Source organism: Sycon ciliatum, chromosome 7, assembly GCF_964019385.1.
Source record: "Sycon ciliatum chromosome 7, ocSycCili1.1, whole genome shotgun sequence".
Lineage (NCBI taxonomy): Eukaryota > Metazoa > Porifera > Calcarea > Leucosolenida > Sycettidae > Sycon > Sycon ciliatum.
In genome coordinates this window covers 12674399-12701514 of record NC_088649.1, presented here as the reverse complement: position 1 = coordinate 12701514, position 27116 = coordinate 12674399, and the positions used below count along the sequence as shown (strand labels likewise).

The following is a 27116-nucleotide window of genomic DNA, read 5'->3' as shown; positions in this document are numbered from 1 at the left end:
ATTTTTATTTTGTTCGTCTTTCAGTGGCGTCCCGTAGCGTCCTTTCACAGCTCGATCACACAAGTAAGTTTGTAAAGTTAGTTCAAAAAAAATCCTCAGGTGTTTGCCCTGCTGCGGCCTGCCATGGCCACGGCGACGGAGCGCAGTTTCCTGCAGCTGAGGAAACGCCTTGATCAGCTCGGGTACCGGCAACCACTACCGATAGAGTCTCTTCCCCTGGTGGAACGACTGTTCGATGATCTTGTTCAGACAACCGACAGCTTGAGAAAAGCACGATCCGAACTCGGAGAGAAGCAACTGGTAGTGGAGGAGGCTCATGATTATATCGAGCCGTATCAGAACGAGAACGCGCGTCTGGTGACGGAGAATCGAGAACTCCACCTGCGTCTAATCAAACAGAAAGATGAGTGCACTGCTCACACACGAGAATACAAGGCCAATCTTCGTCGTCTGGAACACCAGAACTCTGACCTGACCTTCCTGAACACACAGTATGTTGTACGCATCAAGGCCTTGGAGAAAGAAGTCCGTGATCGTAATGATCGCATACAGCAACTTCAGGAGAAGAATCTCCAGGCTGTTATCCAGACTCCGGGTGGTCGAAAGAAGACGATTGCTTTCCGGCGTCAGCGCATGGAAATTGACTGTCCCGTGCCACCGAGTGATGCAGCTGGCAAAGCAAGCCCCGCCAAACTACAGCGTGACCCGTATGTAGCCGACTTACTACGTGTGGCTGATGCTCGCATTACAGGCCTTACTGAGGAGCTGCAGAAGGCCAAGGAGAACTGCAACACGTCGGAGCGGCGGGCTGGTATTCTAGCGGAACAAGTGGAGTCTCGCGACACAGAGATTGAGCGGCTCGGCGGCCTGCTGGAACACGGGCGGCCACACGAACTCATCCTGGCCGAGGGCAAGAGAAACTTGGACGAACGGCTGGTGGCTCAGATGACCATGCAGATGGAGATCCTAACGGATCAGAGACACCAGTTAGAAACTAAGCTGACTGATAGCGAAGCTCAAATGCGTGCAGAGGCTCAACGAGCTGAGGAGCTGCAGTCGAAGAACTTGCAGCTGTGCGAAGAGCTGCGCGCAATTCAGAGTCTGAGCCGGGATTTGCAGCACGAAGCGGATCATATGCGCACTCAGCATGGCCAAGTTGAAACATCCGTGCAGCAGCTACACACTGAGTTACATGAAGGGCGCACCTCCTTACTCAGCAAGGAGAACGAACTGCAGCGTGCTGTCACGGATATCAAATGCTTGCAAGAATTGCTGGAGACAAGCCAGGCTGATGCTAAACGCACCACGCATGTTCTCGAGCAAATGGATCGGGAGAAGCGCGTACTGGAGCAAAAGTGCTCGCAACTTCTTGCAACAGGTTGGTCTTCTATGTACATTGATGTGTGTGTGTGTGGGGGGGGGGGGGGGGGGAGATAGGGCAAGTGGCAACTACAGGGGAAGAGTCCTGCACGGTCACAAAAAAATCAAATGTACCTGACCGGTTTCTGCTATGTCGTAGCTTCATCAGAGGATGAAAAACAAGGCAATGCAGTACTCAATAATCATAAACTTTTATTCATAAAGCGGTGACAGTCAATTGTGAACCAAACCACAGTTAGTGGAGGTGTGGGAATTGATGTAATACTTAGATCCAACGTAAACGAGATTGTTTGAAGGCAACAGCGGACGGTTTGATTATCAGTACAGACTATACTTTTAGCAAATGAGAAGTTTGACCCTTTGCCGTTGCCAGTTATGATGGGACAAGTCCGCCAGCTGAAGACAGAGCGTCATTCTAGTACCTCTGCCTTAGTGGTGCCTGTTGCATGGCGTAAGCCTCCATGATAGAGCACTATAGTATTGCCTGTGGTGTAGAACTAGAGCTACTGTATACACAACCTTGTTACATCTGCCTTGCGTTTCTTTGGATTAGACTTTTTTCAAATTTTCATTTTGATTTCATCGTCGAGTTGCATCCCTTGTATCTTTGGTGTTCTTCCTTCTTTCCATGTCGTATTGTTTGAATAATCCCGTTTTGAAGAGCTACTGTGTACAGTTTGTCAGTTTGTTAAAACTGTACATTGTGCAAATCTGTTCAGTAGATCCTTCCTAGGCTGTCACCTCTTGAGGACAAACACCTTTGTATGTAAGAAAAGTGTATCATTCCCTGCCCTTTTCAATGAAGGTAGTAATCAGGTTTACTTGTGCGAGGAGTGCAAATCCCTGTACATGTACAGGACAGCCATATTTAGTTACAGGAATATATAGTTACAGGCATGTATCTCGCATTTCGTTCTACTTTGCTCTGCCATTTGAGCAATATTTTATACTCATGTGTGATGCTATACTATCTTATGGTTTACCGTGTGCTCTCTCTCTCTCTCTCTCTCTCTCTCTCTCTCTCTCTCTCTCTCTCTCTCTCTCTCTCTCTCTCTCTCTCTCTCTCTCTCTCTCACACTCTCTCTCTCCCCCCCCCCCTCCCTGTCGTTTTCTTATTTTCTTGTTTTACTCGCTGTGTGCAGAGCATGCCCTTAATGTTGAACTTGAGTCGCTGCGCAAGCTGGCAACGTTACACGAGGAGGGCCGCGCTCAGCGAAGCTCCGCCGAGCATCGACGTGTCGGTGCTGCACTGGACGACCTGAGTGTCACGGCCGATGCCCGCCGTGCACAGGTCGAGAACTTACAGCACGAGCTGCAGTCCATGCAACACCAGTGCACTCACCTGCAAGAGGAGCGCGACCACTTTCGAAACGAGCTGGACCTTCTGATGCGCAGGAACTCTTCAACCCGCGATCCGGGCGTTGGTAGGGAGCGTTCGCCGCGGAATTCCACCGTGGCTGACTTGTCTGCTATCGAACGTGACAATAGACAGTTACAGAAAGTCCTACAGAGGTTTGAAGGCCAGTTGGGTGAGATTCAGCGTGACCTGAAGGCGGTGAAAGAGGAAAGAGACAGCCTCTCGTTGCTGTACAGACAGGTATGTGTTAGTCTCGAATGCTGCTAGAGAGATATGTGTGTGCGTGTGTGCGAAAAAAATGAAAAATGAAATAAAAAAAACCCAAAGTTGGGATTCACAGGCCAGGAAAAGCCACTTCATAGCTGTGTGGTGTCGACCAGGCTGAATAGTGGCGGTCAATTGTGGATGTATTTTCTCTCGGAGGTTGATTCCTTATTCCATGTCCTCAGTATCGGCAGGTTTTTTATTCAGTACAGCACGAATGGCGCACTTTGGGCAACATACAGTACTCGTATGTCTCTTTGAAGTTTGTGTTGGGGGTTCAAAGGTATATAATATATATTCCATCAGCCATTTTCTGGCCAATTTCGAAAAATTCATTGCACCAGTGACTACAGGTTTTATGTGGTATGGAAGAAGCCGAATGAGTTTTTGAAGGGATGGTCTATACTTTTGAACGCACTGTATGTGAACTATGTTATATCTATGTATCTTTGTGATTTTGCTGTTTCTTGATCCGTAGGCATGTCAGCAAATAGATGAATTGCGCAGGCACTCAGCTGATGTCGATGACCATGCGGCGGCACATCAGCGCACCGACTCACCATCGACAAAGGCGCATGTGCCCGCCAGCACACTTGATGCTACCGCAGCCCAGCACTACTCGTCTCCGCGAGCAGAGCCGGGCGGCAAGGCACAAGGATCGTCTCCGCGAGAGCTGCAGGCGCTGCGGGAAGAGCGCGACAGCCTAACAGCACGCATAGGCAGTCTCCGTGCAATGGTGGCCAGCCTTGAGGACCAGGTGAAGGCCTCGTCGGCTGCAACCAACAACGCCGTCTCGGAACAGAAGCAGGCTCAGGCCGTGGCGGAGGAGATGCGACGTCTAAGTGAGCGCACACGGGAGCGCATCAAGTTTTTGGAAGAGGACATACAGCGTAGCACTGCCCAGTGTGCGTCACTGAAAGCACAGCTTCTGTCCATGCAAGGCCAGGTATGGTCTTCTCACTGTCCTTTCTGACAATACTTTCTTTACAGTACTGTCGGGCGCCGAAGAACCGAGTGCTGAAGAGCGAACAGCCTAGAATTTCACCATGCACAGCATACCAATGTATATACCTTCACTCATCTGTGCATAGGCTGCAGTACGTGAAAATAAGAACGGTCTAGGCCACGAGGCTGCTGACGGTGCTGTACTGTGTGACCTGTGTTTAGTGCCTGCACCAGTATGTACAGAAAGCCGGTGTGTATCAACGAGTGGTCTTTTACTTTATACACTGTGCTGAGTGTGTGCCTGGGAGCCTCAGATATCCCACCGCCTTTGCCACCCAGCTAGTTGGTCACATGTCCGAGCTGGTCTGATATATTTTGTATGTGCACACACGGGGGAGCTTTGTAATGTATGGAATCATGATAATGGTGGTTCTATTTTTGCGGTTGTGTGTGAGAGTGAGATGGTTCCGAGATGGAGGCTCCCTGTGTTTTTACATGAACATGAGCCAAGATTGCACTGTATGTGTACTTAGACAGTGCTGTCCATTGAAAGGTTGCTGTGAAACTGCATGGCCTTAGCATCATGAGCATTAGATTGTGCAGCGAATGTTGTGGGACTGAATTCTCTCTCTCTCATTCTCTCTCTCATTCTCTCTCTCATTCTCTCTCTCTCTCTCTCTCTCTCTCTCTCTCTCTCGTCTCTCTCTCTCATTCTCTCTCTCTCTCTCTCTCTCTCTCTCTCTCTCTCTCTCTCTCTCTCTCTCTCTCTCTCTCTCTCTCTCTCTCTCTCTCTCTCTCTCTCTCATTCTCTCTCTCTCACTCTCTCTCTCTCTCTCTCTCTCTCTCTCTCTCTCTCTCTCTCTCTCTCTCTCTCTCTCTCTCTCTCTCTCTCTCTCTCTCTCTCTCTCTCTCTCTCTCTCTCTCGTCTCTCTCATGTCACAGAGCAGCACATCGTCTGGAGTGGTCAACACACTACGCACTGAGTTGCGTACGATCGAAGAGGAACGTGATGGCTTGCTGCAGAAGGTGCGAGAGCTCCAGGCGATCGTTGGACGTTCACGCGATGAGCAGGACGCCATTGTTCGCCAGGTTTCTGATAAGCAACAGCTCATGGAGGAACAGCAAGCCACTGTTGAACAGCTGCAGAGAAACCTAAGTAAGACGGACGGCCTACTCTTAGAGTACCGGTATACACTACAGCCTAATCCCGGAGTCTTAGCCGGGGGGGGGGGACCGTCACTCCCAATCATTTTTCTAGTGGGTGAATTCCCCGAAACACTGTATTGAGCAGGGAGTGGTGCTTTCTTGCAGGTTTGCCGAGTGGAAGGTGCGACGTGCTTCTCGTGTGCTCCGGATGGTAGTCGTGAGTCAGTCGAGTGTCAAGTTTGGCAAGAAGCGTGTGTTCCTAGTTGGAACAATCAACTTCATTTTTCTAGTGTTTTTACCTTAAAAAGTTCACACAACGGATATGCGGCCACAAATCGACCGTGCTGGGTGCGCACTGCACCCGTGCATCACATTTTGTATGACAAGATTGTATTGGGAAATGACAAAATGGGTTTCAGTACTGTCGGGCGCCGAAGAACGGCCAGCCTAGAAATTCACCACGCACGGCATACCACTGTATACTACATTACAGCTGTGAGTGCTAGCGTTGCACGCTCACTCACACAACTGCATTCAAAGCATCGTTGCACAGCGGTGCGTTCGAAACATTGGGAGGTGGGGAGTCCGAGCACCGGGACTTGCCCCCTGCGTATGCACCTGTAAATAGCCAAAGCATTCTACATGTAGTACTGTGTGAGGAGAGGACTATTTGTCCATCCTGACCAACACTTTGTTTATAGCAAATATTCGAACTAGACCAAATAAGTGTGCCTCGCAGTGTAAAGTAAACGTGGCATGTTCTCTGTAGCATCATCATGTTCGACGATCCCAACTTTAGTTTATGCAGCAGCAAGTACATGTACAGTCCAATCCCTGTTTAACAGTCATCCTCATCTTTATCTGTCTGTTTGTCTCTCTCTCTCTCTTTCTCTTTCTCTCTCTCTCTCTCTCTCTCTCTCTCTCTCTCTCTCTCTCTCCTCTCTCTCTCTCTCTCTCTCTCTCTCTCTCTCTCTCTCTCTCTCTCTCTCTCTCTCTCTCTCTCATTATGGTCAACATTCTTCTCCCTACAGGAGACCAAACCCACGGTCACTCTGTACAAAGTCAGAAACTGGAGGAGATGCGGAACGCACTGCGGGAGGTTGATGCGGAGCGAGATCAGCTGCATGCTAAGATTGAGCGGCAGAATGAAGAGTTCCAGAGAGCTATGAAACTGCACAGCACTAAAGTAAGCACCATCCGCTGCCAGCTAGGTTTTTTTTTTTGGAGTACTGATGCTTGACTGAAGCGACCACTGCTGCTCAAGACACTCCTGTGCGCTTCTGCACGGGTTGGATATACCTGTCCTAGTTTCATTCGTTGTCTAAGCACTTTACGTTTTGTTTGCTGTACACTACAGCACAGAGTTTTGCCTTTTTTTCTTTTTTTTGTGTCTGTGCGCTTAGGCGGCTGAAGCGGAAACACTGCAATCGCGTCTGCAGCAGGCTGGCCAACAGGTCCGGCATGGCGATGACCGATGCTCCGAGCTGCAACGTCAACTGCAGCACCTTCAGCAGCAGCTGGAGAAACAGGAGCTGCGCCAACAGCAGTGTGTACAGCAGCGTGATGCCGAGACCGTGCGTGTTCAGCAGCTGATGAACGAGCAGATAGCCAGTAAACAAGCTATTGATGTGAGTTTAGTGCAGTGCTGTCGCCACGGTCACTGTTGTCACGGTCACTGGAGTTCAGTGCAGTGCTGTCGCCATGGTCAATATCCATGGACACAATCACCATGGTCACTCTCATCGTGTTTTCTTGTTGATTGTGATTTCTGTGCTATGTGTATCTTGTGTTTGACGTCTGGCTAAAAATCAAAAATGGTCACATGATCAAGGAAAACTTATCTGGTACAGCGTAATATGTTTGCCGTTTCAGAAATTCTCCAGAGACTGACAAACTTCCCAGTTCCGGTGGGGTGGGGGGGGGGGGGGGGGGTAGGAGGTGGTTTGGGACCAAAGTTTGTCCCTGCCCGGAGCACAGAATTGCCCTGATGTCAGAGCACCCTGTATGTTTTTGTATTTGTATTTATGGGTTCTTCACAGAAAAATCGAGAGAGTTTCTGTGTGCACGGCCGTTGTTGAAGAAAAAAATTCTCCAACATGTTTTCTTCATCCCTATGTTGCTTGTTAGCCCTTTCGTCATTGCCGACGGGTCTCCAGAGGTGCACGGTATACGGACGTGCCCGGATCTGGGGAATTATTTATTTGTATTTGCAAAAGTGCGGTGCAGTCGATGATCAGTACGTTCAGTTAGGTATGACATAAGACATGACAGTTTATTTTGTGTGCTGGGCCAGCTTTGTGTTCAAAACTTCGAACGTCCACAGAACGTTTTGCACTTTCAGAAAGAACGCCATAGTTTCCACGGATTCCTGTTGTGCAGACTGCAGGGCCTCAATGTTGTCTCACTTTTTTGTTCTTTGTTTGCCTTCATTATCTCTCTCTCTCTCTCTCTCTCCCTCCCTCCCTCTCTCTCTCACTCCCTCTCTCTCTCACTCACACCCCCACGCACACATGCACACCTACACATACGCAGGCGCTGAAGACTGAATTGTCGCAGGCAATAGCTAGCCGTGAGGAGCTCAAAGCCAGCATACAGCAATACACGGGCAGATTGCTAGAGTTTGAGCAGGCCTTGGAGGCTAAGGTAAAGTGTATTATGGGGATAGGGATGGGGCAAGCTTTGTAATGTCATCATGCATACACTTATCAGTGTTGTGGTACCTGTTGCAGCCCCTTATGCATTGCCAAATGTGCTAGGTATGAGGAATGCATTGTTCAACACCCCCACACAATCATCTTCTGGTGGTTGTGTGTGTGTGTGTGTATGTGTTTAAGGGGGAGGGGGTTGTTGGTGGTACACACTATGTCTTCTCGCACAGCGATAAGCCACACTCGCTACACACCAAACAACAGCACATTTGTATTGCGGTTAGGAGGGCCAGAAGTGTGACACCACGTTCTTTTACATGGAAGGATGCGGAATTGTAGAATAGCGGAAGAAGGGACAGAGCACATGGATATTCTGTGAAAGCAACGCAATGGCAGCAACTGAGAGAGCAATGACCGAAAACCAGAAGCACCACTTGGGACCGTCAGATTAATTCGTCTGGGCCGAGCCAGCCGGGAAAAAACCCTCGCGCCGACGGACGCATTATTTTTTTTTTGAGGGAAAAAACCGGGTGTAAAACCCCAAGTGGCTAATCTGACAAGTACAAAAAGCAGGGAGGGAGGGTGGGTACCTCAAGACGACTGGCCAGTCGTGCTCATGCGCAGCGGTTTAGAGAACATGTGAAGATGTACGAGTAAAAAGAAATTGATCAGATGACTGCTCACTTGTGAGAAAAAAACACGAGAAAAAACCGCTGTGACGAGAAAATACTTCTCGCCTCTGTCGCTGCGCTCTGCCGTCGAGAAGATACCATTCTCGCACAGCGATAAGCCACACTCGCTACACACCAAACAACAGCACATTTGTATTGCGGTTAGGAGGGCCAGAAGTGTGACTGCTAGACAACGCATAGTAGGGACAGAGCAGTGGAAGAAGTGGACAGAGGACAACGCGAATTCAGCTATATATGCGCATATCTGTACGAGTATGGTATAGACAAGCTAACGCCGTGTTCGGCCTCCGCTACTAAGCAACGTCATAGGCCAAGAGATTGAGACAACTGGAGGAGCTGGGGAAGCGACTCCTCTATATACCTATTCTTGGAGGAGTCCGACTTCCAACCACCATGTCGCTTGATTAGTCTGTCAGCGGTCCCAGCACTGGCAGCAGTAGAAGCGGCTCCAGAGCGCATACTGTGAAGGCCGTACTCCTTGGGGTCAAGGCCGACGATGGCCAGGCATTTTCGCACCTTCTCCAGGGCGCACGAGTAGCTGATGGCGATAGGCCTCAGTATGGCCTGCTTGCGGCAGCTGCCCAAGCGACAGAATAGAGGCTGGTGGGGCAGATGCTTGCCAGCGGTGAGGAAGCGCTGCACCAGCTCGACGGGACAGGTGGTTAGCCCAGATCTGGCAATATACACCTGGTGGCCTTTGCGAAACTGGTCGTTCTTCCTCTGCTGCAGCGAGATCACCATGTGGGTGTCTGTAAAACTGATGTCGGAAGGCGTCAGGCGGTGCAGCTCGTCCCATCGCAGCATTGCGGAGAAGCCCAAGACAATGAGGGTGATTGTCTGCAGGTCATCCAGGGAAGTGGACGAGTCGGAGTAGTGCTCGATGATGCGCTGCACTTCCGTGGACACGAGTGCCTTCTTCGGCTTGACAGGGCGCGCAAGCAATCTCTGCACAGCCCGATGGCACTGAGCGACACATGCGTGTCGGGTGGGGTCTGGGAGCGTTGCTTTCTGGTGCACCCATGAGATGCTTGCAACAGCGGTGGCAACGGGTGCCGGTGATGAGGATGACAGCAGTAGGTGGACAAGGTAGAGGCCAACGTGAAGACCGTCGGCGGGAAATGCGGTGAGGGAGGCTGATGATGCGAACGCATGCCAGCGATTGAAGCCTCTGGCGTACGTCTGAACGGTCGAGGGTGCGTGCCCGCACAGCATCACTTTCGGCAGAAGGTGCATCAGCTTGCCGATAGCGCTGTCCTCCTTCGCTAGTTGCTCCAGTGCCGTCCAACCCGGGATATGTTGTGGGGCTGTAGGGAAGAAGCATAAGACCAGAAGAAGGGACAAGGACAGGGGAAAGGGCGGCCACCACGCCGACAGGTTTGCCGGCATGGTAGTTACCAACATTGGGAGCGTAAGTTAGAATAAGTATCCAGCGAGCAGCAGCACTATACGGCCCCCGTAATGTGGCTTGCGCCGGTTTAGACTTGGAAAAGGAGCGCCCTGCATCGCTGACATTGTGTAGCTACCCTTTTGTGCCAGCGGCAGCCCAGACTCCGTCTACCCCGTTTCACGGTAGTTCAGGGTGGTACGCTGTCTGACCGTGTATGCTATCACACCAACTACCTCGTGTGCAGAAATATTTGACGGAAATCTCGCCTTGCGGTTGTATTGCTCTGGGTAGAAATAGATCGGCCTATATGGCCGGAATTAGTGCGTAAGGGGGAATGGGGGTTGCTGCTAAACAAAACCAGAGAAGTTGAACATGAGACACGAAAATGTATCAGATTGCATGATTGGCAGCATCACCACAGTGAGGATGTGAGTTTATACTGCTGAATGACGCTGACCGCTGACTGATGCTGACCGCTGACTGATGCTGACCGCTGACTGATGCTGACTGCTGAATGACGCTGACTGCTGACTGACGCTGACCGCTGGCTGGTGCTGACCGCTGACTGCTGGCTGATGCTGACTGACGCTGACCGCTGGCTGATGCTGACCGCTGACTGATGCTGGCCGCTGACTGATGCTGGCCGCTGACTGATGCTGACTGCTGGCTGATGCTGACTGCTGACTGATGCTGACTGCTGGCTGACGCTGACAGTTGACTGACGCTGCCCGCTGAACGATGCTGGCTTCCGGCCGCTGTTCTTCCGGGTTGTTGTTTGGGATTAAGGCGGCCCTTGCCTGGGGCGGTTGGGCTTGTGCCGGCCGCATCCGCAGACTCTTACAGCGAGTACTTCGCATGTTGGGCTATCGCTGCCGAAGAGGTTCCACTTACACTCACCCGAGATGAAAAGGTTCTCCCGAGGCGGGATGACCATATGATCGACCACCATATCTCGGAAGCCCGCTGGAGACCATAGCAGTGGCCACCATGTGGCCGAAGGCCAGAAAGGGAGGATCAGAGTGCCGTCTGCGTGGCAAGCTTGCATGTGGCGAATCGTGCGACCGATGAGGTGGATTGGAGGTTCGATCCAATTGTTCTCGTCGTTCCAGCTCACGGAGAATGCGTCCACAGACGTGCAGCCTGGGGACCACCATCTACTGCAGAAGCGCTGCATCTGAGCGTTCTGCGGAGTAGCGAAGCGGTCGATTGTATGTGGGCCCCATTTCCGGTCAAGCATTAGGAAGACGTCTGGCGCAAGCTGCCAATCGTCCTGGTCCTTCACCTTTGAGAAGAAGTCAGCTCTCTCATTCTCTTCCCGAGGTATCCACTCTGCCCGGAACGTGATACCTTGTCGGATGCAGATACGGAAGAGTGCCAGGGCTTCGTCGTGAAGATAGGGGTGTTTGCTGCCAGATGCGATTATCGCGACTGCCGCCTGATTATCTGATCGGTGGATCACTTCGCATCCTGACAAGACTGGTAATAGAGATAGTATCACGTATCTAACGGCAATGAGCTCACGGAGAGTGCTGCTTGTTTCACGTACCTCTGGTGGAAGCGGTCCTCTGGCAACGCAGGTGCCGAGCTTTGAAACGGAGTATCCGCCCCACCCAGTTTCGCTGGCATCGGACCAAGTGAGAACTGCAGAAGCTGCTACGAGGGGCCTCAGCGGGCGGCCGTGGAATTTATGGAAGCTTTCCGACCAAAACGTGATTTCATTGCGGAGCTGGGGAGTCGCATGTACAATCTCCTCCCACGAGGCGGCTGTGGAGATAGCCTCATACATTGCTCTAGTTTGTAGCCGTGTTACCGTACCGAAAGCTGGGCTCATTGAGATGATGGAGCCTGCGATCTTGGCTACTTCTCTGGCTGTGGCATGATCAAGGTTTGTTGTGGTGAGGAGGTGCGAGAGTTTCTCTACGCGCGCTTCGGTCACCTTGATGGTGCCCTGGGCCAGGTCAACATGGAAGCCCAGCATGTCTCCCTGTTGTGATGGTGTGAATCGGCTTTTCTCACTGAGAATAAAACCTGATTTCAGGATGTCTGCCCGAACAATATCAGCAAGCTTACTAGCAGCAGTCTGTGACGATTCTGCCCCCGCACCGTCGTCTAGATACATGAACAATTTGTGACCATTGCGTCTCCACCAATGCACCAGATCTCTGGTGATTTTCGTAAATACATGTGGTGCGGTGCAGAGTCCGAAAGGTAACACTGTAAATGTGTAGAGCTCTCCTCGCCATTTGAATCCCAAATATTTGTGATACCTGGGATCAATGTCGATATGGTGGTAAGCGGACTTCAGGTCGAATGAGAAAAAATACTCCCCCGTTTCAAACATGGTTCGAAGGGTGCTGATATCCTCGTATTTGAACCTAGGTGCCAGGAGGTGCTTGTTGAGATATCGCAGGTCTAGGATCAGCCTCAGCTTTTTCTGCTCAACTACACCTAGAGGGCTACAAATGCTGATCTTGTCAGCAGTGGTTTTCTCTATGCATTTTGCAGATAGTAAACTGACGATAGCTTCGGACACAAATGATACATGTTTGAAACAGCTTGAGTGATTTTTTGCAGCATAGGGTGTGGGAGTGGTTGTGAACGGTAGATAGTAACCATTACTTAATACATTGAATGTGAAGGACGAGCAGCCAATAGATGACCAAAAACTTAAACAATTACGAAGGCGACCGCTGAGTACCACATTACACGACGAGGATGATTCACAATAAAAATCATTGGCAGAATGCATAGGATAGATCAACTCAGCAATATTACATTGAGGATACGATTGAGGATACGCGTGATTCAAGTGATAATTCTCTGGCTCATCGAGCTCTCCTAGCGTTTCCAGAGGCTGCGTCTGGGCAAAGCTTGGCCCAGTGGCCAGGTTTTCCGCAGGCGAAGCATACGACTTTCGCCGACGGGGCAGCAGACGACTGCTGGTCGGTTCGCGGAGCTGGAGGGACCCTGGGGCTCCGCGGCGAGTATGGCTCGTAGTGAGGACGAAAACTAGAACTGGGCCTCACTGATCGGCTCTGTCGCCTGGTCTTCTCCACTTCAGTCTCAGCCCTCTTGATCCTTTTCGCGTCCTCGTCATCGTCGGCAATGTCATGCTCGCCTTTGTACTGGATCGCCGTGGCCCAGTCATATTTGTCGGCGATTTTTATAATTTTCTTCCTTTTGTCGCATAAGGACATACCTTCCATGATGGCGGTTTTGGCAGGTCCATCCGGGATGGTCCGGGCCGCGTCCTCCAGCTTCGCCTCCACCTGGTCCACAAAGTCGTGATGCTCCTTGCAGCTCTCCTTACGAAAGGAGTAAGTAGTTGTTTGCTTTGCTTTGAGGCGATGCAACTCCGCAGTGGCAGTTTCCAGTTGCTTCTTGCATGCCTCCATTTCAGAGACAGACTTCTCTGCTAGAGCATGCTGCTCTTTGACAAGTTGTGTCAGGTTCGTTGCCCAGTCTGGCGTGGCGGACGAAGCTGAAGCGGGAGCAGATGCATTCTCAGCCATGCTGGTGAGAGAAAAAATTTGATAAATGTCTGTTGGAAAGACGAAAAAGAACGTGGTGTCGAAAAGGCTACCTCAAGACGACTGGCCAGTCGTGCTCATGCGCAGCGGTTTAGAGAACATGTGAAGATGTACGAGTAAAAAGAAATTGATCAGATGACTGCTCACTTGTGAGAAAAAAACACGAGAAAAAACCGCTGTGACGAGAAAATACTTCTCGCCTCTGTCGCTGCGCTCTGCCGTCGAGAAGATACCAATTTTAGTATTAGTATGCTGTTACTGTCACTGTGATGTGATTTGCTCGTGATGATGGTAACATTACACTGTCCTGTGACTTGTGTGTCTGTCTGACTTCACCTGATTGCCATTCACAGGAGCGAGAGAAGGGTGAGCTGCTAGAGTCTTTCCATCGTCTCAGTGAGGAGCACTCATCTTTGGACGAGTCTGCGCGCACTTTCCAAGAAGAGACGAGCCATGTCCGCGTGGAGTACGGCAAGTTCTTGCAGGTATGTGCCGCATCTATTCTGGTGTTGGGTGTGCGCGCTGCAGGTGTGTGTGTGTGTGTGTAGGAGGGATTGCTGCTGGCACACTCTAGTGTGTGTGTTGAGGGAGGGGGTGCTGATATGCTGCAACACTCTTGGCTGCAACTCTGCTGCTGGTATTAGTGGGTGTCCATGGGTGATCGATGTCTGGCCCGTGTGGGGTGGAGTGTGCTATTCATCATCCGTGCAAGTGTGTTGAAATGTTTGTACTTTTAGGAGCACAAGATGCTGCAGGAAACTCTACGCCATCAAGCACATGACATACGTCAATTGCAGGATGAGAAAGGCGAGTACGAAACACGTGTGGCAGACCTGCATAAGAAGATAGACGCACTGCAAGCGCAGCTTCAGCAAACCCAGGACTCACTGGTATGTTGAGTACGATGGTGTGTTATGCTGGTTTTGTGTGAATTGCAGCGAACTTAGCTCTGCTATTGAGCTGGTGCAACTGCACAAGTGAGAGAAAGTACAAAGAATGTTTTGTGATGTTGGAGGCTGACTTTGAAAAGTGAGACTGCGTAGAGCGCTTTCTGTTGGCGCAGCTGTTGATGAAGATGGTGTGCTGCAAGTTGGATGGGTTTGAGTTATTTAGCTGCGGTTACTAGTACTGCTTGCAATGGTTGTACTCGCGTTTTCTGTGTCTTTTTGTCTACCTCTCTACTAGTCTCTATGCTGATCGGCATGAAACAATATCAGAGCTGTGTGTGTGTGTGTGTGTGTGTGTGTGTGTGTGTGTGTGTGTGTGTGTGTGTGTGTGTCTCTCTCTCTCTCTCTCTCTCTCTCTCTCCGCTGTTCAGCATGCCTCAATATCGGAACGCACCTCGGCACGTGACCTGTGCGTCCGTCTGGACCAGGCACAGGATGCCCTGCAGCAGAGGGTGACAGCGATGTCTCGCGAATCCGAGCATCTCACCGCACAGCTAGGCGCCGAGCGCAGTGAGCGTCAGGCAATCGAGAATCAGTTTGATGCGGAGAGAGTGTCCGTGAAGAACCTTGAGTCATTGATAGCAATGGAGCGGGTGGAGGTGAGTCTACTAACAGATCCGCACTGAGCCTGCTGAGATATGCACTCCCTTGTCATCTCCAGTCCTGCTCCTTGAACTGGCTGCTGTCTTGTAGAACACTGGACACCTGTTGTGTGACGATCACCGGATCGTGGGGCGGTGGCTTCACACGAGAGTGGACATGTAGTTGTTGACCTACCCGGTACATTGATACGTAATATTATTTATTCTGTATACGTCTTTCTGTCCTATGGCTGTGCTGGCTGTTCTGGTTTCCGTGCCCGAACCGATCAGAGGCACACTGTCGACGGTCTGTGTAATTGGGCTCTCTCACACATGTGCTCGTGTGTGTGTGTGTGTGTGTTTTGCCGAGCTATGCCCATTGCTCCCCCGCCCCAACAGGCTGTGTCCTCACGCCATACGTTCTCGCGGGGGGGGGGTACGATGGGTTGTGGGTTTGAGCCATTGCCAGGTGCCAGTGTTACAGAAGAAGGATCCACGAGCGGGATTCGAACCCAGCACCCCTGTCTTTCCAGGACCGTTGACCGTACCCTACCGATTAGGCTACCGGGGATCACACACACCTGTGACTCCTACTTGCTACGAGTACACATCCGGGTAGCCAAGACCACTAGTAGTCCAGCGACTGTGCTAAGGGCGCTATGCCATGTATCTTGTGTCATAGGTCAGTCAGCAGCACTCGCACACAGACCGTCTCCAACTGGACAATCAGAAACTAAGTGACCGGGTGAAGGAGATGCAAGCCAAACTGTAAGTGTAATAGAGGCTATAACATAACTATCATGTTATCTGATGCCTGAGTGTGGTGTACTCCCTTTCATGCATTTCAGCCTAAATGTGGTGCACACAATGTGCTCATAATCTCCCACCTTTACCGTTGATAGGTGTGCATGTGTTATGGGAAGATTTTTCACCGGTGGCTTGTGTACCGTATTTTTCAGAGTATAAGCCGCACCCAGATTTCTGTCACGAAATACAGACATGTACCCTGTTTATCACCGTGAAATACAGACATGTACCCTGTTTATCACCGTGAAATTGACTACCCTGTTTATCACCGTGAAATTGACTACCCTGTTTATCACCGTGAAATTGACTACCCTGTTTATCACCGTGAAATTGACTACCCTGTTTATCACCGTGAAATTGACTACCCTGTTTATCACCGTGAAATTGACTACCCTGTTTATCACCGTGAAATTGACTACCCTGTTTATCACCGTGAAATTGACTACCCTGTTTATCACCGTGAAATTGACTACCCTGTTTATCACCGTGAAATTGACTACCCTGTTTATCACCGTGAAATTGACTACCCTGTTTATCACCGTGAAATTGACTACCCTGTTTATCACCGTGAAATTGACCATCGTAGTATAAGCCACACCGAGTTTTTCTTACATCAATTACTGGTGTTTGAACGTTGAAGTGCAGCGTGTACTCAGAAAAATACGGTAACTGTTGTATTGGTGGACTGGGTTATGTCACACTGTATCACAGGCAAGAGGGTGAGAAGGACCTGGCATTGTGGAGAGAGCAGACACGCACACTGAGCGCTCAAGTTGCCGACTTGAAGCGCCAGCTCACTAATGAGCGCTATGAGAAGTGAGTTGTCAGCTTTGCCCCTGGTGAATGTTTTGCAACTGTACTTTGCAGCAGCGTATGTTTATGGTGTCCACCCATCCACTCTGGCTATGATAGCAGTTGGAATATCAGGCAACCAATGGTGAGAGTGATGTAACAATAAATAGGCAGGTTTTGTCACGTGTATTTGTAAGCCTTGTGTACTTTACGTGTGTCAGTGCCCGTGGATGTGATCCCCTACTGTGAAAGAAACCTGCCAAGCGTGTATGCATCCATACGAAACCTGGGCGTAAGTGGATCTATATGTCTGTGCTGCTATGGCTCCAGCCTGGCTATGACATCATCACTTTCGAACCCTGTATGAAAGCCTGAGGGTAACCATGGTAGCTGAAGTGCAGATAAATCGGAGTGGATGAGCTTTTACTATAGTTTTAGATGGACTTAGTGTTACCTCCGTACAGTGTACTGAGCGTCATTTCCGGAGGGTTTTCCTGATCTATGCGTGTTTGTGACTAAATTTCTTGGTGTCTCGTGTCTTGTTTCTCCATATCCGTGCATGCAGGGAGTGGACTATTCAGCAAATGCAGTCTGCATCTGCTCCAACCACCACCGACACTGAGCAGGAAGACAATGCGGCGAAGCCCCGTCGTTCACCACGTGCAAAGCAACAGCAGCAGCAGCAACAACACCAAGGGACACATGATGACTCGCCGAGACTTCACACTCACCACAGCGCTAGCAGTCCGCATCAATATCACGGATCATCTTCGCAAGGGCTGTTGCAATCCAGGCACCAATCCACTGAGCTGCGCAGAGACTCTGGCTCTGATGTCCTGTCGCCACTGCATTCACCGCCTCGCTCTCAGGCTGATGGCGGTGATATCCGCTCCACGGATTTGCAGAAGACATCGTCAGTGTCAACAGCAGGCACCAGTTCACTGAGTCAGCCACAGCTAGGAGAGATGATTGCAACTGGTGAGACAGTAACAGAGCTTTCTGACTTCCAAGCGGTGACAGCAGTATCCTCTGTTCATCCCCAGCCGCAAGCCGCCGTACCGCCGTTGCCTGTGAGTACAGCTGGGAGCTCCTCCGCCGTCACACATACAACGGATGGAGTTGGTGTAGGCAGAACTCAGTTGCTGCCTACAATACCATCGCCACGGCCATCAGCTTCCTTTAGATCGCCTGGTTCAGATATACTCACAGACTCACGGCAGCAGCAGCAACAGCAGCGCGCTCGGCAGTCTGGCTCTCAGCCGATGCATGATCACGCCATATCGCCACTGGCTCTTAGCTCCTTGGGTATGCCACTTCGCATGACAGCAGCAGCGGTGGACAGACAGCATGTTGCCAGCCAGTCGACGCATGTCCCCGTCACTGAATCCCCGCTGCACACGTCCACTCATGCGCACAGTTTCAACGTGGCATCGTCGACTGGCCACCGAGCTGGACCCGTTGCATCCAGCGCACCGGCCTTGACGCTCGGCTCCGCATCGTCAGTGACCATGGCAACTGAGCAGTCTGCTGTTCTGGCCGGACACGGTGCCGGTCGTTTAGCGCCCTCGTTCTCTCTCTCGCCCATCACCGCCAGTACAGGCCGAGAAGCGGTGGCGGTGTCCACAGCTTCTAGTACAGGCTCACCCAGTGTACACAGTGGCGGTGATGGTGGTATGGCTGTGTCAGCGGCGGTGGTGCCTACGAGTAGTGGAAGCTCGGCACCATCTAAACCGTCCCCTACCCAGCACTCCAGCAATGTCGGCACTGCCTCTCAGCCGATGGCTAGCGCTTCAACTGCATCATTGTCCACCACCTCCACGTCATCAGCGGTGATCCCCTCCACTTCGGTTTCATCTAGAGGTGGTGCGGCAGCCAGCTCAGCCAGATCGGGAGACGGTCATGTCGGTACGAGCGCGGGTTCTGTTTTGGTCGACAGTGCAGTGTTTAGCCAAGCGTCGTCGCTCGGCGCTAGTAGTGCGGCGGCGTTTGCCAATCGCAGCGCACCGTCAACCTCCTCCAGCCGTGTGCACGGCCACTCCAGTAGCGGCGGCGTTTTAGGCACTGCCGCTGCGTTGTCGTCGTCACACACCGACCCAAGCTCAATGGGGGTCGGTGTGTCACCATTGCTCCACTACCACTCACCATCAGCGCAGGTCGACAGCACTCCGTCGCGACACGTCACGTTTGCGTCCTCGTCCGCGTCCTCGAGCCTCATCACACCGCTGCTGCAGTCGCAAGGAACGTTATCAACCGGCTCGCCATCTCATCATCATCATCAGCAGCAGCAGTCGCTGGTCATGACGCCTAGCTCGGACCGTCTGTCCATTAGCAGTCTCAGTTCTTCTCGTAGTGACGCCGCCACCGATGGTAGTGGCCAGTTATCGGATACAGGACGACGCACGCAGCCTTCGGTAAGATCATGATTATCATGGTACGCACCACAGTGAAACCTGTCTAAGACGATCGCTCAAGGGACCTTCAACATGTGGTCTCTGTTACCAGGTGGTGTCCTTATCCAGGGTCATTTGACTGGAAATAGCATGCCTTGGTCCTGGTTTCAGTGGTCTTCTAGGACAGTTGGTCGCCTTATCCGAGTGGTCGCCAGTCACGGACGGTCTCACATTCATATATGGTTGTGCTGTGCAAACCTCTAACTAAGGACCACCTGCCACTAAAGACCGCTTTTCTGGCCCCAAGGGGTGGTCGGTAGTCACAGGCTTTACTGTACATGTGTACTGCATCATTGTTTTCTATCAGGCCATCCAGAATTAATTCGTTGTTTCGGGTCACCCGACCGACCGTCTTTTTTCACCCGACCGCAAAAAAAATTATTTTTATAGTGCATGCAAATGTACAGACTAGACTATGTACACACGCAACCCTAATAGTAATAATAGCAGTCCAGATATCGACCTCAGAAGCAGCCATGGCTAGCCAAATGACAGAATGCAGCGCTTGGTGACGACGTTGTATTCTATCTCCGATCCGCAATCAGTCCTGAAACAGCATCAGCTCCGCCACCTTGTCGCTATTTACAGAAGTTTTCAAGGTGAGAGCTGCTCGCCGGTCAGACTCGTTTGCCAGCGAGGCCAAGATCTGGTCCTGGAGGGGACCTGGATCTGATGGGTCAATGACTGCGCTGGATTGTCTACACTACAGTCAGATTTGATCGACTGGCTAGATGGACAAAAGCTATTCGATGTACATGTACATGTACATGTACATGTACGTAAACCAAAATAAAAAATAAAATAAAAAATAAACCCGACCGACCGACCCTGGCACGGATGAGGGAAGTGACCCGAAACAACGAATTAATTCTAGGTGGCCTCACCAACACGTGTACTATTACCCAGTGGAATGTCACAATAGAATGAGTTTTGGCACCTCGGAGACGATCGGCAGATGTGGTGCTGCAGCATGTGTGCCAGCTGATGTGTGTGTGGGTGTGCATGTTCATATGCCGGTTTGCGTTGCAGGATATGACGGTTCTATTGCTCGGCGAGCAAGAAAGCTACAAGAGCATGGGAGACCGTAAGTGTAATCTTGGAGTGTGACATTGGGGTTCGGGTTGTTCCCCTCATTCTCACCCTTACATAATATAGCTTAGGTTGTATTTGCGTAGGGTTCCCTAGAAACTTTGAGGATCTCATGTACTGTAAGAGTTGAAAGTGTGACGAGCCTAAAAGTTTTTACGATTTGCAAACACTTCCACTTAGCTGGCACAAAAAAAACCGACCCTGCCATCACACACCTGTCTTCTATTTCTAATACAGAGGGGAGCAGGAATAACAGACGTGTAACGTTTCTGGAGTTAACGATGGATTCCTTCTCGTTAAAACGCTGGACGTTGTGCCCCGTTAGAGATTCAACTCTTACTGTACATGTACACCAGTATCACTTTTTGCAGAAATGCTCAGTCAGGCTTTCCAAGAAAATATTTAATTTTGAGCCTCTCCTAGCTCTTCGGTCCTACCTGACAAGGACTCTGGAAGACACCTGAAGATTGCCGTGCTCTTCCCGAGCGCGCTTTAAACATGCATACAAAATGTCCATGGTTCGAAATCGAACCATGGACGCCAAAGGGTTAAAAGGTGGCTCGTGCAACGATTGCTCTGAAAATTTGGTGGGCGTTTGCTCTTAGCTATTATTAGGTAGTGTATGCAAATGGCGAAATAAAAAAATAAAAACCGGGGTCTCAATGCTAACTTTTGAGATATAGGCGATGACAATTTTCACTAAATTGTCAAATTTGTACAGGATTTGTGATGCATAGCGGATGGGTACCGGTATTTCATCAAGAATCTGATTTACTATCTTCCTCGTTTTTTTGGTTATTGAATGTACTAAACGTGTACATGCCAATGAGAAAATTTAAAAAAAAAACCATTTGCTTCAATGCTCAATTTTGCCAGTGCAGAATGCCTTTTTGATAAGTTTGCTTTGTTGCATGTACATGTACATATACATCTACCCTTCTCTACTAGCCCACCCCAACCCTGCAATACACATAGACACACACACATACACACACACACACACACACACACACACACACACACACACACACACACACCTTGACCTTGAAATACAGCTGCCGTTAAACGGCTAAGCTGCCCTCATGAGGAGGGGAACAAAGGGGTAGCATCACAGCTTCGCGGCAGAACATCCGAACTCATACCGTTGCAGATCCTGCTGTCTGCAATATCTCTCGTCGCACTCACAGCAGAACTTGAACTTGAGACGCCCCCTCGCTGTTGGTCGCTTGCCACGCTCGCAATTGTGTCGTTTTTACACCCACCCACACGCGCACACACGCCCGCAGACAATGGCTCCAATGAAGATTAGGTTACTACTTCTTTGCAAAATGCTGCATGACAGAATCAAAAATCCGGCGGTTGCTGGTGACCCGTGAGCTGCCGGTCGCCTTGTCGATAAACAATAGCCGTATGCCTATTTGGGGGTTTCTTTGGTAGGCCTGGACGAGGTGATTGTACGTGAGGCCAGAGCCTGCAGTGACACAAAGCCTTGCTGACTCGCTTCGCATCAGCTTCAGAGAAGGCGCTGCTGACGTGGACCTTTGACTCTATGAGCTTCCTCCCCTCCGTTGCAGTGGACATCTTGAGTCCGTACTTCTTTCCGATCCAGGTCACCATTTTGCTATGGTCCTTGGACTCAATCTGTCCACCGCTCGGGAGGAGAAGAAAGGCGTCGCTGCTGGCGGCCATCAGTCTCCGATACTGATGACTGTAGTGCATCATGGCACGCAACTGGATCCCGTCTGCGCACACAAACGCAAGGTGGGTAGCCCCGGTCTTGTGATTTCTCACCCCCACCACCAGTTTGCCGTCGTCACCCATTTTTTCACTCCTTTCTCGTATTCATCATGGGTCATGTTGATGACTGCACTCGGCCTCTGCCCATTGGCCAACGCCAATGCCACCGCGAGGTAGTGGACAAGGTGTCGGTGTGCGTCTGGTGTCGGAGGTTCAGACATCAGGCGCTCGATGTCCTCCGTTACCTCGGGGTTCTTGAGAAAGGCTGAGATGGAGGAGACGTCAGCGTCCTTGTCTGCCTCGTCCTCCATGCGCAGCAAACTCTGGGTTTTATTCAGCTTCAGGTAGACGAGACGGACAGCTTGAATGTCTTTTTTTGATTTTTTTATGTTTTTTAGCTCGTCAGCCGTGGTACTTTTAAGGAAACTGTGGACGGCCAACAGGGCATCGCACGCCGTCGTTAGCCCTGATGGCCCCTGTGGACGGCCAACAGGGCATCGCACGCCGTCGTTAGCCCTGATGGCCCCTGTGGGCGGCCAACAGGGCATCGCACGCCGTCGTTAGCCCTGTTGGCCCCTGTGGACGGCCAACAGGGCATCGCACGCCGTCGTTAGCCCTGTTGGCCCCTGTGGGCGGCCAACAGGGCATCGCACGCCGTCGTTAGCCCTGATGGCCCCTGTGGGCGGCCAACAGGGCATCGCACGCCGTCGTTAGCCCTGATGGCCCGACCCCGCACGCTCTGACCTCCTCCAAATATTGCGAGCAAGCCTTCGTGTTCAGAATATTGGCCCAAGTCCTTCTTCTTTTTCTTCCGAGGGGAGCCCCCCCCCCCCCGGCAATTTTTGGAACTGGCCCTGCCTGGCAACGGCGTCTTTGTGGGTTGGCTGTGAGCCGTGTTTGTCCAGCAAAGTGGTGGCCTTTTTGAAGTTGGACATAGGTCTTGCTGTGAGCTGTCCCTGATCCGCACCACTGGGAAATAGGAGGCACGGAAGACAGAAACCCCCGTCGCATTTGGGTGAATAGACCAGCCACGTGTTCATGGTGTTGTCCTCTAGCCACTGGTGACGAAAACGACGGTTTCTGCCATCATTTCCTGTGTGGACAGGAAAGTCGTGTTTCGGTCCTGGCACAAAGTGGTGGTCGACCAAGCGACGCTTCTCATCAGAGGACAACGATGACGGCAAACAGGTCCACTTTGGTGATGCAAGGTTGTAGCCTTCTCCAATGTCGTTTGGAGTGCCGCCTGAAGCGACTACATCAACCTCGTCGGGTTTATCCACCGCGGTAGACCCGGCAGCCTGGGCTACTTCTCCTGCGACCTCTTCAACTACTACCACTTCGTCTGACTCTTCACCTCTTGAAGAACCCTCATCGCCACTCGAGGAACTATTATCAGATTTTTTCGCTGCAGCAACAGTTGCAGAACGACCGAACGCTTCACTTAGAGTTAGCTGCGGCAGCGTGGAAGCTTTGCGCTTCAATGACGGCGGTCGATTTGACATTATGAAAAGAGCAGCTCAGTCATAGTCAGATACCCATACTTCAGGAAAGAAATCAAAGAATCCAGACCTGAAAGCAAGAAATCGAAACCGGGAAAGAATCCGACTGTCGCAAGGTAATGTTTGCTGTAACTGTAGATCTACGTGCAAAATTATTAGTGTTCGCGCTGCACGTGTACGTGTAGAAGGCCGTTTGCATATATGTGTACGTGTCACATCCGAGGTGCAGTATTTTTTTTTTCAAAACCAGGGAGTCGTCAAATACCACCCAGATTGAAAATGTTTGGGGGGTGCACGTGCCCCCCCCCCCCCGGGCCGTGCCCCTCGCCGAGCACGCGCCTGAGGATTGGTACAGACAAGATAGACTGTACGAAGCTTCTCCTGGTCTTGCAGCCCTCAGCATGCAGTGGCAGCGTATAGGCCTCCGCGGAATATGCTCGTATTTTTACCGATAATTCTTTTGAGCATTGCTCAAAATTTCGACTGATTATTCCCGTAATTCCACCAATAATTCTCAAAATAATTCTTTTTTTCTTCCCTTTTTTTCAGATACCGTACCGCGTATGGGTTTTTTGCCACTTGTACCGGCAAAAAAATCACGGTTCGCGTGAAACTCGGCTGGAAGGTTTTTTTTCTTTCTTTTTTGAAATACCGGGCGATCAACTTCAGGATCATGAGCTTTTTGGTACAAATCAGGGTGTTATAAATGGAAAAAAATTGAAAAAAGGGGGGCATTGCTCAAATTTTACCGATTATTCCACAAAAATTGCCAATAATTCCCGTTTAAAAAATAACACCGATAATTCCCGAAATTATGCCGGCACATTCCGCGGAGGCCTAGCAGCGTATCGTCAAAGCCCACCGCCTTTGAGTCCATGGCAATGCGGCAGGATTCCATAGCATTGCTGAGGACACGAGCGTCAAAAGCAAAGCAATTGTGAGCAAATAAAATACACGATATGGGAAGCCAGTCCATAAGGGCTTGAAGCACTTCTTCCAACGGGGAAGATGCAACCAGCTTCCCAAACTGCAGGAGTGCCCGCGATCCATTCACGATACCAACCGTGAAGCCAGTGAGCACACTTGTTCCAGTCGATATCGGAACAGAAGGCAAAGCACACCTTGAAAATTCCACTGGCGGTGAGGAGCCAAACTGCAGTGCAGCAACTTGAAATGGCTTGCTGTCACGCTGCAAGCGTTTCCGACAGATGTAGGCATGTGCAACCGTTGATCAAATTGATCATTCTGATGAAATTGGGTGTGTCAACATTCTGTGCATCTTCAAATGCACGTTGGATGCTCTTGGTAACATCTCCGTCGATGTTCATGTACATGAATGGAAAAAAACGGCTAGGATCTCTGATCTGTAGCCTTGCACACTGTATCGTGTCTTCTGCTTCTGTGAGGCAAGTCTTTTGCCACCAAGGCGACTCACGCCACAAGGAGGGGTGGCAGGAAGGAGGCATCCAATAGCGAAGGCAAGGCGATCCAACTGCAACTCAAAGCTTTACATGTACTTGAACAGTAACGAGAGAGCTTGGAAGCTCAGGGCCCTACGCTATGCTTTTTTTGCCTTCATGACCTAGACAAAAAAGGCATAGGGATGTTATAAATTCTTATAAGTTTATACTTTTTGTTTGTAGACATAACCTAGGATTCGAACCCGCACCATCGCCCTGCGTGCATCCCCCAATGCACTTCGCATACATACTAATTCTTCCAAGTTGCTTCACGTTATCATCTTGTATTTGAAAGCCTATTATATTATTATACATTGTGGCCAGCCGTCTTTGATTGTACGGTACGGTACGGGATAGGTACGGGACAGGTACGGTCGAGGGTAATACGACACCGTCTAACGCCTTGATGACGGCAAAAAATGAAAAGGGATGTTATAATTTTTTCAATTCTCTTTTTTTTCAGGCACTACTTGGGATTCGAACCCGCACTATTGCCCTACATGCATTCCCCAATACACTTCGCATTCATACTCATTCTTCCAAGTTGCTTCACGTTATGATCTTGCGTTTGAAAGCCCTAGTTGAATATTGCGGGCAGCTGTATGTGGCTAGCTGTGTTTGATGGTACGGTACGGTACGGGACAGATACGGGATAGCGCCAGGCGTGACACAAACACACAAACAAACAAACAAACACCAAATTAAAGCTGTGTGGACCCTGGCTAGCGCCAGACGTTACTGAAGTAACGTCTTCTGCATAGCTACGGGAATAAATTCTATTCTATGGTCGTCCATGGTATTGTGACACCTGCAAAAAAGTGCAAATCAATCGTCTTGCACATCGTGAGAACTCTATGCATGCCACGGGAAGATTTCTTCACCAGAGCCTCCACAGATGTTTACCTACATCTTTATCCTTTACTTGTTTACAGCTCACGCCAGCGTCCTGTTCTTCTTTCAATTTCTGAGCAACATCCTTCTTCATCTTTTATCAAAACGGGTTTTCACTTCAAAATACAGGGACAGCAATAATTCTTCCAGTTCTGGAGTCCACTTCATGGTACTAGCAGAAGAGAGCCAGTCTATACGCAACAACAATACCAAACAGCACCCTAACAACAACAGTATCGGCACACAGCACTTTGACGAAAGCCTTCACCATACAGGTTCTGCAAAAGAGGATCTGCAGAAGCGGAGGTTCCGCTCCCAGTTTTTGCCGTTGAGAAATTCAAACTTTCCACCGAAGCAGAACTTATGCCTCCACTGTTGCCTCAGGAACAGCGGAGGCGTAAGTTCCGCTTTGGCGGTGCCGCCAAAAAGATGTGTTTGACTGCGGCTTAAAGCACTCATTACTGAGTCATTAGCCAACCATCACGATTGGGCTGTGCAACCGATCTAATCTGTGTGTACCTGTGTCTACGTGTGTGGGTGTGGGTGTGCATGAATGTTGGTGTGTGTGGGTATGTGTGTACGTGTGCGTACACCGTTTGTCTGGACAGGCCTAATGGCAGAGGTACTGAAGCACCATCCCGGAGCACCGTCCACGTCATCCGAAACGGACGAGTATTGATCACCCAGATCTGGCATCCACCTGAGCCCCCGCCGGGGCGCATAGCTGTGCCAGCTTGATCATGATCCTCTCGTATGGTTAGTTCAGGGTTCACTGCATGTTCTGTCGTCAACTTCATCCACACATACAGCCAGTACTGATACACTTGCTGTGATTACAGTTACAAGTGTAGAGTCTGAGCCGGAAAAAAGAGTTGCTTCTTCGCTCCACTTCTATTTTTAAATCTGACGACAGTCTCAGTGGCATGGAAGCACCAACTTGGTTCCTGCCTGCTTTCTTTTCCACGGCTGCTGGATCAGCTGAATTCATAGTCTCCAATTTTATCAATCTTAGGCCTCAGCATCAGCACACACACACACACACACACACACACACACATGCACATTAGTCTGTTGAAATGATATCGTTGTTACCTGGGAAGATGCCCAAGTGCTGTGAATGGTATCCCGTGACAGTGGGACCGGGCTACCATTGCTCATTCCCCTGCATAGAAACTGTGAATTCAAGTCCTGACGAGACATCGAAAATTTATTTCAAACTTACTCATAATTATTTTTCGAGCTAGCCTTGTCGTACCGTACTCTCACCATTTCACTATGTCATATTTTCGAAGCGTCTCCTTTCCCCTTGAAATACTCCCTGTAGATATTTTAGTGGCTTCCTCCGTAGGCTGATCTGTTGGCTGATTATCGTTTTCCAATCACTGGTGCTTGCAAACTGGTGCAATGGTATCCTCAGTGTACATGCTGCGCAATGTATTTCGCAAGTGCATGTAGTACCTACGTATCTTGACTTGAGACATATAGGACCAAGATGTATTCTTGGTAGGACTTGA

The 27116-nt window shown here is 50.3% G+C and overlaps 1 protein-coding gene across 1 annotated transcript; it reads left to right on the top strand.

The window, feature by feature from the left end:
• Nucleotides 1-43: 43 nt before the first annotated feature.
• LOC135821023 (centrosomal protein of 135 kDa-like) lies at nucleotides 44-27116 on the top strand. The gene is made up of 15 exons (XM_065334074.1): nucleotides 44-1378; nucleotides 2523-2977; nucleotides 3480-3947; nucleotides 4889-5102; nucleotides 6124-6278; nucleotides 6496-6720; nucleotides 7625-7735; nucleotides 13703-13834; nucleotides 14087-14239; nucleotides 14668-14895; nucleotides 15560-15645; nucleotides 16396-16500; nucleotides 17042-18887; nucleotides 19956-20010; nucleotides 26211-27116. The coding sequence occupies exons 1-15, from the start codon at nucleotides 124-126 to the stop codon at nucleotides 26279-26281; spliced, it is 5559 nt and encodes a 1852-aa protein (XP_065190146.1). The 5' UTR covers nucleotides 44-123; the 3' UTR covers nucleotides 26282-27116.